Genomic DNA, 13,641 nt, shown 5'->3' with positions numbered 1-13,641 from the left:
AGTGAAGGGAAGATAGTCTGGCTTTTTTTTCTATCCCTACATATGCTCCCCCTCCAACCCCCCCCCAAAAAAAAACCCACAGGCTATTAAAGAAGAAACCCCAGCTTCTAAGTTTCAGCTATTTCCTGAGTGTTAACATCCCACCATCCCATTCTATAACAGTGCATAAGAACAGACCCTTATCTTAAGACAACTTTATCTTAAGGCAACTTGATCATGTACTATATTATAAACACAACTTGACAATGCTATTAAAACTATGCAGGGGCATTGACTGTGCAAGAACATGTTCCATTAAAACATCTTCAACTTTCTAATGAAATTAGCTTAGGAAAGGGAAACTATGTGGAGCTGGAGTAATAACCTCCTTGCTTAAAAATTAGGCCTCTGTGGAAAGGATGTCTCTACAATGTGCCTTTTCTTTTTTCAGGCTGCCAGTGCTTTCTGCAGGTTGTTATCAATGCCAAAATGTTCAGACGTTGCACTCTATATCTATCCTCGACTGCTGATGGCACTGCTTGTTCAAGTACACTATAATATCAGGCACAATGTTATAGGGATCACAGTTTCTCAGGAGGAGTATGAGCCTGTGAGGTAAATGTAAGAGATATTGTGATAGTAGGTGCCAGACACTTTTGAGGCAGATGGGATGTACTGCACTGTAATGACATAGTTCTGTGTCGTATGTTAATCCCTTAAGCGTGCATTTGTGTACATGCACAAAAACAAATAATTGGTGGGAATACTAATAAGCTGAGTGGTCTCTATACTCTAGCAGCCTTCCCACCAGTTAAACCTGTCTCCCATTTTTTTAAAAAAAGCTAAATCTGGGTGCTGCCATTTTTAATATCCTCATTTTTATTTAATTAATTGACAATGCCCCTGATGTAGTTGAAGCCCTAATACAGTTGAGAAGGCCTTTGAGATAGTTGGAACTCTGGCGCTTCAATTGGTATTTTGGGTTACCATATATTGCTTTCCAGCTCCCTAGCTCCCCAACCTAAGCCAGCATTGATTTATGAAGGGAAGAGGGAGCACTCCATGCTAAGCCCCTGAAACCTGGAGTTGTTGTATTGTTATTGAATGCATGTGTGTGTTTTTTTTTCTTCCAGTTCTTATGTCCTCCAGATGCAATTCAGTTGTAGGACTGGATTCAATAATGCTTCACACATGCACACAGCACACACAGCATTTTTCTAAGTGCACTGATTTAGAGACTTATCTTGGTGCTGTGACCCTGTAAAATAGTCTGCTATCATTATTTTCTTACTGCTGGATGGGATGGGATAGGGTAGGATAGTGGCTTTAATGTCAGTGTGGTGGTGAATCTGCTTTGGATTTTAGTACAAACTTTAAAGGAGCTGTTCAAGATGTTCAACCTATTTTGTGAGTAACCTTCAGCACCTTAGATAATTTTTTTTCAAGTTCAGACCAAATCCCAGAACAGATTCACCACCCCACTGATACTGAAGTCAACGGCTTCTGCTAGCTATGGACGCTGATTATGAATTTGAAGGAGAGAGGAACACCCGAACTGGAGATTTCATAGAATTGGAATCGCTGTGTAACTCCTTTTCCCTGATGGATCTCATTTTGGGGTTTGGAATTCAGCTATGTTGTGATGGCACTGAAGACACTTCTCCTATCTGTGAGGTGCTATTATGAGTTTGCTGTTATCGAGAAGGAGCAAGGCTGGGAACTGCTCACCAGCTGTGAAGATCACCATCGAGGGGTAGGCCTTCTTGCAAGGTGAGTAGTAAAAAAGGCAATGGTACATAGAATGCTCTTGAATCTTCTCTCAAGCATTGAGTTAACTGCTGACAATAAAGCTTCACCTTTGTGATATGTGTCCTAACCAGAACCATGCTTCAAAACTCCTATTATTTTGACCTTCAGAGGATCTTGTACCTCCTGGTTCCCTTCTTGGAGCGAGGTGATGAAGAGCACCAGATCACAGCAACAGCTTTCTTCATTGAAGTAAGAACTGAAACCTCTGCAGAGTTAGAAAGAGCTTGTCCTTGCCTCCAAGAATGGTTTTGTAAATGTAGTGACCATGCTGTTAGGTGAATCTGTTGTGTATTGTCAGTGGCTATTTGACAGGTCTGGCTAAAAAACTTTGTGCTTGTAATTGAGCCCTAATGCACAGTATAAATTAATTCAGCATAAATCATATATATCCCCTTTGATATGCAAGAATAGTATATTCTACTGTTTGTTTTCTGCTTGGAAATGTGATGGGACCCCAGTGTAAAAAGGTGGGTGCAATTGAAAATGAAGTGCCAGAAACAAACTACACTCATCCCACCATATTTGCGGCTTTGATATTTGCAGATTTGATTATTCACGGATTTGATTAATATGTTCTCTCTAGGAATATGTAGGTCCTCCAGTGCAACTCTATGGTCAACTTTAACTAACAGTTGCCCTGAAATACCTATAGATTCCTAGAGAGAATACTCTACTAGGCATTTGTAGCTCCTCCAGTGCAGTTCTATGGTCAGTGTCTAGATTCCTAGAGAGGTGTCCTCTCAGGTAAAAACATGGTGATTTTGTTATTTGTGGTTTTTCCATATTCACAGTGGTCTTGTGCCCCTAACCCTAGTCAATATGGAGGGACAAGTGTAATGCATCTTCACATCTAAATGATTTCTTGGGGATGTCAAAACAAGCTAGCAGAGGCAATTCTTTGTCAGCCATTTTTTTCTTGTTCTGTACTTTTCCTTTAGCTTCTTTATATGCCAGAGGCCAGGAGACTTCCAGAACAGTATTCTTTTCACCGCCTGAATCGAGGTCTGATGAATGAAATCCCAGTTATCAGGGCATTGTGTATTAAAGGACTGGTTAGCATGGCAGACTGGCCAAGAAAGGTAAATGACAAGTCCTATCCTGTAACTTAGCTGGGCTTTTTAAGGTAACTTCAGAAAAAATAATTGAGGATTTAATCAGCTACTCAGGGAACCAGTAGAGTTGCTCCAGATTCTAGCTTTGCAAAGAAGATCTACTGGAATCTCTTGGCTAGTGCAAGTGAGACTATAAAGTAGAATCACATTGTGTGTTGCATGAAGATACTAGTGTACTCAAACCAAAAAGAAAAGGACTAGTCCTTTCTGCCACTGAACTCAGAAGATTGTATACCCCCTATACAAATGACTGTCTATGTTATAACAACAATTTTATTTATCTAGTTTTTTAGGAATGATTCATAAGACCCTGTGCTGCATGGCCAACTACCCCTCTCTTGTTAAGCCTCAAATTTTGTCACCTTTGGACAACTGCATGCTCAGTCAACAGCAGATACTTTTCCATACTGTACAATTACAGTGCTGTAGTTTTGCTTTGACTGCCATGGCTGCATCATGTAAAATCCTTGGGGTTTGTAGTTTGGTAATGCAAAAGAAGTCTCTGGCTGAGAATTCTAAATAACTCCCTAAACTGGAAATCCCAGAATTCTTTTGGATGTTGCCATGGCACTTAAGAGTCACAGTGCTGTAATTTTATAGTGTGGAAAGGCCCTGGAAATCACAACAAATTAGTGTGCTGTTTAACCAACATTGCAGTTGTTTTAGTCTTATTACAGCATTTCAGCACTTGAAATTAAATCCACTTATTGAGTGCCTGCCTAGAACACTCCCTCATTTCAGATTGCCTGCTGACACTCTTTTTCTCCTTTTTGCCTAGTCAAATTTATGTACATCCATATCCATTTAATTGCTTCTATGTATATTGTAAAAGAGTGCTTGCAGAAATGTTGCTGTTGGATTTTAATTTTGTTTAGTACAACTCCAGAAGATCCCCCTACTGTTCTGGGAGTTGTACTGTATGTATGTATGTTCCAGAGATACCTTCTGTTACACTATGATATATTATGCTATCAGCTTGTGGAACATTACAATTTTATTATAAAATTAAACATCATAAATTATAATATTTAGATTATATTACATTATGTTATATTACATCTTAATTTGTTGTATTCTCCCAGTGGTGACTGGTGGCTTCCATGTCACTGGGACAGTGAGTCCACTTCAGGTTTCAGACTGAACTTTAAAGGAGCTACTCAGGTGCTGAATATTGTGCCCAAAATGGGTTCAGCACCTTAGATAGCATTTTAATTTGAATGCTATCATAGACTGTAATGATGGATGGTGGGAGTTATAATCCAATAATATAAGGAAGGGCACACATACTCCAGCTCTGTATGTCTAAGATCCCCATAACCAATTACAAATCTTGTTTAACTTTTTCTTTTGCTTCAGTATGGTCACACAGTTCACAAACATTTATCATATCAAAGAAAGATGTACGGTGAGGATGAGGGTCAGTTTATAAAACTAAATTACGCTTGTCAAAACATCTCAGAAGCCAAGGCTATTGAAAAGACTTTAAGGCTGCCATCTTGGACACACTTATCTGAACGTAAAGCCCACTGAACTCAGTGGAGAGCACTGGTGAGGAAGAATGTGTCCAGTGTCATATTTAGTGGGCATTCTCAGTTGGAGAAGGTGGGTGTTGGACTTTTCTTGCTGTAATTAATATCTTGCACCTCCAGTGCTTTTTCTGGACCTTCATTTTCTTCTCCTTAAAGATGATGTATTTGGTCTATGTCAAAAATCAAACTTAACATCAGAATACTTTATTATCAATAATGAGATCAGCTAGATCTCTTCAACTACAATGCCTTTCCCCTGTCCAGGACGTAAACCTGTTACTGCCAACAATGACAAAAGGCCTGTCTGGAATGGATGGGAGACTGTTTGTGGAGAGTGTTGCTGAAATAGAGAAGATTCTCGATGGCCAAGAGGAAGCAGATTGTATTTGCAACATCACCCTTTCTCTTCAGGAACTCTTCAGTGATGTAAGAAAACTGCATAATGCTAGCAAACCAAGGCACAGTCTTACCATCTCAGTATAATTACTAGTGTTAATAATAATTAATAATTTGTTTTATTTATATACCGCTATTCCAAAGATCATAGCAGTGAACAGCAAGTAAGCTAATTAGCAAGTAAGCTAATTTGCCCCCAACAGTCTGGGTACTCATTTTAGCGACCTCAGAAGGATGCAAGCCTGAGTCGAGCTTGGGCCCTTTTGCTAGTCTTGAACTCACAACCTTGTGGCTTGGGGATTTGACCATTAAGTAAACCAGGGGGCCTTGGGCCTGTCACCCTTTCTTTATCTAGCATACCTCAAAGGGTTTTTATAAAAATAAAATGGCTGAAGACAGAGAAGCAATTATGATGCCTTGTCCTCAGAGGATTCTGCATAATAAATAATCTTCTAGCATGTAGCTCTGCATAGAGCCATAGTGGTTTGAACGTTGGGCTATGACTTTGGAGAACAGGGTTTGAATCCCTGCTTGGTCATGGAAACCCATTGGGTTACCTTGGATGAGTCAGCTCTCATCTCAATAGAAAGACAAAAGCAGAGCTCCCTCTGAACAAATGTTGCCAAGAAAACCCCATGACAGGGACGGCATAAGTAAGAAATGACTTGAAGGCACATAACAGCAATACAGCAGCAGTCACAACAACAACATGTCATTCTGTATAACCCAGCTTTAGTAGGAAGAAAAAAATGGCTCAAGATCATTTATCACTTGACAATAAAAAATCCAAATGGTGTAAAACATGATAATAAACTAAGACCACAATCTAACAGTGTATCCAGATGTACCACAGTTAGGCCTTTCTTCTTATCATCTTCCTGCTCTAGCTTGCTGTGGTGCCAGAAATGTGCTCCAAGGGGTTTCCCATCTCTTTGGCTTTTGAATTCATAAGGGCTGCAGAAGAGATAAACAATTCTAGCTAAAGCAGTGGGATCCGGTAGAAGTACATCATTGGATCCTGGCCTAAATAATTGACAATTTTCTGACTTTTAATTATAATTCCCACCTTACCTAATGGAGGGCTCTGTACAAAAATGAAGCATTTACTGATTTGAAGGAAAAATGGTGAAAGTGAATCAGTTTCTGTTAATGAGGATAATGCTCTCCATTGAGAGTCTCACTATCTCCTTTTATTTTGATGTTTACAGAATAGAGAAAGTGTACGTGCTTCTGCCATATATCTTTTTGGGAAAATGTTGAGAAGGGCCAAGAAAAACAACAAACTAATGATAAGGCAACAAGTACTAGAAAGCATGGTTCCATTATTTTTGCATCTCCAGGAGGAGAACTCTGACATCAGCAAGGCAAGTTCTTACCAACATGTATTTCTCCCAGTTTCCAAGGAACTATCAAGATAGTCATCCGTCAGATCATTCAAACAAAAGTCCTAGCTCAGTTTGTTTTCTTCTCCCATCTGCATACCAGTATGCTTCTTGAATGTGTGTCCTCAAGCTTGATACCCACTGTGATGCCACAGTTCCAGCCCTAGGGCTCTTGTCACTCACCTTGCCCTTTTAACCTCTGGTACTTGAGTCTTCATGTGACCACTGTACTGGACAAGTAGTTGTGTTCTTCACTGGATTTAGTATGATAAAAGTTGTCCTTTGTCAATTATTAATTTATAACATTCAAACAAGAAATGTAGAAAATAAAAACAGTAAATAATTACTGAGAGCCAGCATGATTCCTGTGGTTTGAGTACTGGACTACAACTATGGCAACCAAGGCTCAAAAAACTCCTCTGAACAAATCTTGCCAAGAAAATAGGTTTGCCTTTGGGCTGCCATAATCTGGAAACAACCTGAAGGCATACAACAACCAAGATGTACTACATAACAAATAAAATAAATATTTAACCTTATACCAGTTCCACACATATAATAACCATTCTGTTTCAAACCAAATAACACTTCACCCTGACCTCTCACCACATTTTCAGGCCTACAAAACTCAAGTCAAATCTTCTCCATTCCCTTTATAGCTAGCCCTCCATCTGTATTTCTGACTCCTGATCCCAACATCTATTTTTCATCATCCCTTTTTCTTTCTCTTTAACCGAACAGCCTCTAGTTGTATCCTTTCCCCTTGTTGGCTTCCCTTTACAGCATTACAAAGTCAGTGGGTGGCTGGCTCCAACCGAGCTTGTCCAGCTCCACGCCCTCACAATTGTTTTCTGTTTTGTGTGCAGATATCAGCATGTCTTTTCTTCTATTAGGGCAATGGTTCCCAGCCTTTGGTTCTCCAGATGATTTGGATTTCTACTCCCATAATTCTTGACTATTGGACAAATTAGTTGAAGTCCAAAACAAATGGAGGACCAAAGATCGGGAACCACTGCTTTAAGGTTGTGAAGGTTCTCTACTTTGCCCCTCCACTTCAGTTGACCTGGATGGGACCCCTTGAGACCACCTTATTATCTAAAAACAAACCTTTTTGCCACCACCTGGTCAATCCCCCCCCCCCCCCACACACACACCACCTTAGCAACACATCAGGACTTTGCTGGGGGATTCCACTGACAATTTCCATTGTCAACTTAGGAAAGAACTAGCCACGCCAAGGTACATGAAAAGGAATGCATGGAGGCAGAGTACCTTTTTAAAAAGCTTTATTCTAACTGAAGGAGTTCTAGAGCAAAAGGATATCACTACATGCAGGTCCAACTTGTCCTACAGGCACAAACAGAAAGTGTAAGTTACAGAGTTCAATCATTTCAGCCAAGCCAGTAAAACAAATAAAAAATCCTGACACCACTGACTGGTACATGTTCCTAATCTTACTCACAGCTCAGATGGAATTTGTAGTCCTTGATTTTTCTGTATAGCTGGGAGCCTGGACTCTATTGTCCAGGTCCACCAGCTCCCTCACAGTCTGCCTCTCAAGAGTCAGAGACAAAAGCCAGCAGGCATGTAGACAAAGAGACAAAAACCTTATGTTGCATCCAGACTTTTTAAAACTCCTCTCTCAAAACCATCTCAAAGGTTCACACTTCTCCCCAATTGCCCATCTTATTGGACAGTTGCCATCTCATTAGCTCTGATGTCAAATCTCATTAAAATATACCTACCCCAACATTTATCACAAAGGTATTCAGTAGCTGGATGGTATTGCTTTCTGAATGTTTCAAGCTATATATTATCTTCTTGTAGAAATCTAAGTATGCCTTGGAGGAATCCTTTCACTTCCTGGGATGGAAACCCCCAAAGCAGATTGTCAGCTCTAAAGCTTGGTATGAGCATGAAGACATTGTGGATGAAACCTGCCTGTACCTCGTAGGTTGTTCACAGATTCTTTGCTAGCACAAATTATTCTTGTGTCAATATTCAAGAACAAAAAGAGGGATATAAAACAAACCTAATTATAACAAAGATGCTGGAAGACTTTTTAAAAGCCAACCAGCCACTTACCTGCATTTTTTAAAAAAGAAGTGTGCATTTTAAAGCAGACTATCAGCTAGTCTAATCAAAGATGCAGGAAAGGAGGAGGTGTTAAATGATCGATATTACATCCTAAAAATCAGATTTTGGCATTTTAGACACCTGGCCATATTCTGGAGGATTACATATAGATTGTTTAATATTATTTTTCATAAGGGTCTGAATTTTCCTTAATTTTTGTACTTGGTTTCTTGACTAGTTAGTATTGATGATAGTATTTTTATATACCACTTTACCTTAGTGTTCACATTCATAATAATAATAATAATAAACTTTTATTTGTATACAACTTTTCCTCCAGATCAAATGGTCCTTACAGGAGCCCTGTAAGATAGGTCTGAACTATCCTTGATCTGCATTACTCCACTGCCTAATGTCTGCTACTAATGAGATGAGATTTGAACAAGTGACGGCCCAGAACAGGGGTGGGAAATTGTAATCCAACGATATCTGAACAAGATGTCTACCCTGTCTTAGCTCAGAAGCTATTTACTTAATAAATTCATAAACTCTCTGGTCATAATGTAATTTACCCTTTATATTAAACCAGTTTTACATTTCTTACACTTTCAGGTAGAGAAGCAACAAGGAGCTCTTCAAAGGTTCTTGTACCAGGGCATTTTCTACACTGAGAGTCCACTTCTTTCTATAAAAAGGGCTTCCATCATGTTCCTTGGTAAATGAAAAAAAAAATCATTCTCATATTAGGGCTGACTGCTGTCATGACAATTTGATCTTATTCCTGGTCTTGGGAAAATTTAATAGCAATACAAAGAATAGTCCTGCTGTGGTTCTGTAATGGAATTGTAGAAAAGATGCTTTGTGGCCATCTTTTTCATAGGAACATGTAAGGCTTCCTCAGTTTCTGCTAGGCCAGTGTGCATATCTGCTTGAAATACATTTTTATTAAGGCTGTTATATGCTGTAATTAGCAGGAAAGTTCTGCTGACTTAAGGATCTACATCAGGCCCTCTTCATTCGGTAAGACTTTTGTCCGAGTATAGGAATGGGCATTGTGTGGCATTGTGGTTTCAGTGCTGGACTATGACACTGGAGGCCAGGGTTCATATCCCTGCTCAGCCATGGAAACCCCAACTACCTTGGGCAAGTCACACACTCTAAGCCCCAGAAAACCCCATGATAGGTTCACCTTAGGGATACTATAAGTCAGAAACAACTTGAAGGCACCAAACAACAACAAAAACAAGAAATGGGGACATGTGTGGTACTCCAGATGTCTGACATCAATACCAGGAAAGATTCTAGAGCAGATCATTAAAAAGAGAGTCTGTGAACATCTAGAAAGCAATTCCATAATCACAAAAAGTCAACATGGGTTTCAGAGAAAGAAGTCATGCCAGACAAACCTGATCTTTTTTTTATATATATAAAATTACCAGCTGATATGATAGGTGATATGATAGCCCTGTTTAAATATTTGAAGGGATGTCATATTGAGGAGGGAGCAAGCTTGTTTTCTGCTGCTCCAGAGACTAGGACCCGGAGCAATGGATGCAAGCTCCAGGAAAAGAGATTCCACCTCAACATTAGGAGGAACTTCCTGACAGTAAGGGCTGTTCGACAGTGGAACAAACTCCCTTGGAGTGTAGTGGAGTCTCCTTCCTTAGAGGTCTTCAAACAGAGGCTGGATGGACATCTGTCAGGGATGGTTTGGTTTGGATTTCCTGCATGGACTGGATGGCCCTTGTGGTCTCTTCCAACATTACGATTCTATGATTCTGTGTTGTAGGATTGCAATTCCCATCTGCCCTCGGTGTTGGCTATGCTGGTTATGGCTGATAGGTGTTGTAATACAACAACATATGGAGGTCTTGGTGTTCCATGATCATGGTTTATGGCATGTACAATTGAAACTCTAAACCTGTTTTCTTTGAAGGTTGAAATAGCTTTTTTTGAAGTTGAAATTGAAATCACTGGGTCTTACTTTCAAGTACACACATGTAGGAATAGTATAATAGTTACTATTACACAGTGACTCATAATTATGACTTGTAATTATAATTAATTTCTTACATGGTGTCTTTAGGTTTCCTAGTACTACACATGGACAGCACAGTGGCAAAGGAAGATCTTGATTTGGTATCCCAAAGTAAGTACCATACGTAAAGAGAAAAAGTGTAAGATTATTATGGTTATATGCATTACATTAAATAAAAATAATAAAAAGAAAAGGAAGTCAATTAGATTTACGGTAAGCCAGGAGTGAGAATAATGAGGCTAGTATTGCTAAGGGTGAGATAATAGCAACTGGAGGACTGCACAGTTTTGGCACTCAGCTTGTACAGTTGGTTCAAAACACACTGCAGAAACAATCGAGTTTGAGACCGCTTTAACTGCCCTGGCTCAGTGCTAGGAAATTCTGGGAACTGTAGTTTTGTGAGACATTTAGCCTTTTCTGTCAGAGAGCTCTTGTGCAACAGTAAACTACAATTTTCAGGATTCCATAGCACTGGGCCAAGGTAGTTAAAGTGGTCTCAAACTGGATTATTTCTGCAGTTTGTTTTGGAACGTTGCTATTCTTTTTTTTTCTGAGCTAACTTGCAATTAAAGTTACAGTTCCCAGTTCTGTGACAATGTGTCTCATTCTGTACTCCTATATTGTCTTGAATGCTTTAAGCAAATTACTGTACCATGTCCAACCCATATTACTATGTTGTTGCATAAAAATATAAAAACATAAACAACAATAGAATGCTGAACTTTTTTTTTTCAAATATAAGAGGAAGCCATGATATTCTTTTGAAGCAAAGTCTGCAAACAGACTTATGGCACCATAAATACACTAATTTGATTGAGACATTAACTTTATTTCATGATGTTTTTATCAGATGTATGATGTGTTCTTACTTCAACTGGCAATTTATATCCACATGCTTGTGAATGTGGGGGTGGGGAGGAATGATCAACATTGGGGTCAGAAGGGATCAATGTTCTATAAGTAAACAAAGTGACAATTTCCTTAACAGTAGCCACTAACAAAGCAGTTGGGTGGTATCCTTGAACTGATCAGATGATTAACACATGTTGTGTGGTTTTAAAAAGCCTTTGTCGCTATTCGGTCTGCAGGAGATAGTACTGAACCTCCTGATGAGGACTTCAATGTGCCACTCTTGTTTGGGGGGGGGGGGGCGCTAAGGGACCTTTCTACATATGCAAACATATGTATGTAGCTGCTGAGTTAAAGTGTCAGGGCATTTTTACATGTATCAAAACAAAGAACTTCAATGATCACCTAGAAATGTGTTCACATTTTACGTGATGTCTACTCACAGGATACAGATCCACTCTGAAATTCTTCCCATCATCTCTTTCAGCTGCCTAGTCTAGCAATGTATCTATCAGGTTCCAAGGAAATAACATGCTTCAAGGAGAGCACATCTATTTTCTGGTGATACATAAATGACATGATAAAGTCGAATGTAAAATTATGAAAGCCTGTTTATATTAGAAGGGTCTTGTCTGCTGGGGATAAGAGAGCAGAGAGGAGGCCAAGTGACCCTCGTTTGGGAAGGAACTAATATATTGTTATGATTATTATATTGTATTTATTCGTATCCCACTTTCCCCAAAAAATTGGGACTCAAAGTGGCTTACAGTCTAAAAGCACAGTACGATTAAAAACTTACAAAACTGACAATTAAAATGGAATTGAACTATTACAATATGAAAACAGATTCTTTACCCTCCCGAAGTTTAGAAGGGCTTTAACTTTGGCACGCTTCAATGTGTTGCCCACGGCCATGTTGGAAGGTAGATTTAAAAAAACACCTTTTGAACTTCGTTTTTGCCCATGTGGCTCGGGCGCTGTTGAAACCAATGAGCATGTTCTCCTTTATTGTCACTTCTATAGAGACATTCGTCACCAACTGATTAGCCCACTACTGAGTAAATTCCCAGGTAAAACTGACTCCTTCTATTTACGCCTCCTATTGGATAACAATGATTCTACAGTATCCCATAAGGTGGCTAAATTTTGTTACATTGTCTGTAAACTGCGCCCTCAACGGACAAATGGCCATTTTATTACCATGTAGAAAGTTCTGTTTGCATATTGTACATGTATAGTCTACTATTAGTTTATATTTTAACCTGTTACTGTGATACTGATACGCTGTTTGTGTGGTTTTGTTTTTATACTGGTCAAAGACCGAATAAATTTTATTACATTATTACATTACATTACAGATTCTTTGTTTAAAAACAGAATACAATTTAAAAAGATAAAAGCACTTAAAAACCACACACTTCAAAAGAGTACAACACCCCCGTATGCAAGTGCTCATTACTGTTAGTATTAGTACTTATCTAGGTGGCAGTCCTTTTGCATTTTTAACTACTTGTTTTCGTTTTCAGCTCTTGAAGGCCTGATGCATGACCCTGAGGTATCTGTGTGTGTCACTGCAGCTCATGCCCACGACCGTGTCTTTGCTGTTCTCTCGAAACAGAAGAACAGACTTGATGACAACAACATGACAGCAACCAGTGACACTGGGGTTGAAAAGCTGGTGAGGAATTCCAGATCCCAGAATGCTTTCCGCAACAGTGGCTCAAGTCTTTTTCGTGTCCTCAGCCTCTGGAAGTCTGCCAACAACAATTAGTCTCTAGCTAGTGGATGGGAAAGGAGTTTGGCACGCACCTTTTCACAGCAAAAAAACAGCTGCACTCTTGCAATCACCTTCAGGATGAACAACATGAGAGGACCCATAAAAGGAATCACTGCTTTATCACCCACCTCAATAATAAAAGCCTCTGGTTCCCTTCAAAATCCAACCTCTTGGGTCAATTTTTAAAAGAGACAGCCATACTAGTCCATGCCCTGCAATAAGGAAAGAAAAAGTAGTCTTGTAGTCAAGAAGATCAGTTTTGCTTAGGATACATTTTCATGGGCATATATCTGAAGATGTGGGCTGTAGCCCATAAAATCTCACACTGAAATAAACTGGATAGTCTTAAAGGTCCCTGTCAGCCCATTACCTTGCTGGGACAACACTGCCAAAGTTTTTTTCCCCTTTACTCCAAAGATAAAGCATGGTGCTGTCATTTCTAAGCCTTACTATTATTTTAGTGTTAATGACCCATGCATACATAAATAGAAATTCTTGCTATTATTATTATTATTATTATTATTAACCTTTATTTATAAAGCGCTGTAAATTTACACAGCGCTGTACATACAATCTTTTTAATTGGACGGTTCCCTGCCCTAAGGCTTACAATCTAAAAAGACACGACACAAAAGGAGAAAGGGAAGGGGATGAGGGCCAACAGTTCTTCTCTACCTCCGAGGCCTGGATCAGG

General features: G+C 39.3%; 1 protein-coding gene across 1 annotated transcript in view; it reads left to right on the top strand.

The window, feature by feature from the left end:
• MROH7 (maestro heat like repeat family member 7) overlaps positions 1–13,095 on the top strand; it is a 33,412-nt gene extending 20,317 nt beyond the window's left edge. Inside the window, exons 13-22 of the mRNA XM_089515226.1 lie at positions 431–594; positions 1,612–1,749; positions 1,860–1,977; positions 2,727–2,867; positions 4,694–4,855; positions 6,034–6,189; positions 8,035–8,161; positions 8,900–8,998; positions 10,370–10,432; positions 12,697–13,095. Coding sequence (XP_089371352.1) covers positions 431–594; positions 1,612–1,749; positions 1,860–1,977; positions 2,727–2,867; positions 4,694–4,855; positions 6,034–6,189; positions 8,035–8,161; positions 8,900–8,998; positions 10,370–10,432; positions 12,697–12,941 — 1,413 coding nt within the window. The 3' untranslated portion in view covers positions 12,942–13,095. The remainder of the gene's footprint in view (positions 1–430; positions 595–1,611; positions 1,750–1,859; positions 1,978–2,726; positions 2,868–4,693; positions 4,856–6,033; positions 6,190–8,034; positions 8,162–8,899; positions 8,999–10,369; positions 10,433–12,696) is intronic.
• Positions 13,096–13,641: the final 546 nt, after the last annotated feature.

Source organism: Sceloporus occidentalis, unplaced genomic scaffold (genome assembly GCF_023333645.1).
Source record: "Sceloporus occidentalis isolate IW3139 unplaced genomic scaffold, rSceOcc1.0.p SCAF_3, whole genome shotgun sequence".
NCBI classification, from domain to species: domain Eukaryota; kingdom Metazoa; phylum Chordata; class Lepidosauria; order Squamata; family Phrynosomatidae; genus Sceloporus; species Sceloporus occidentalis.
The sequence above is the reverse complement of the archived record's forward strand: the minus strand, read 5'-3'. Positions and strand labels throughout refer to the sequence as shown.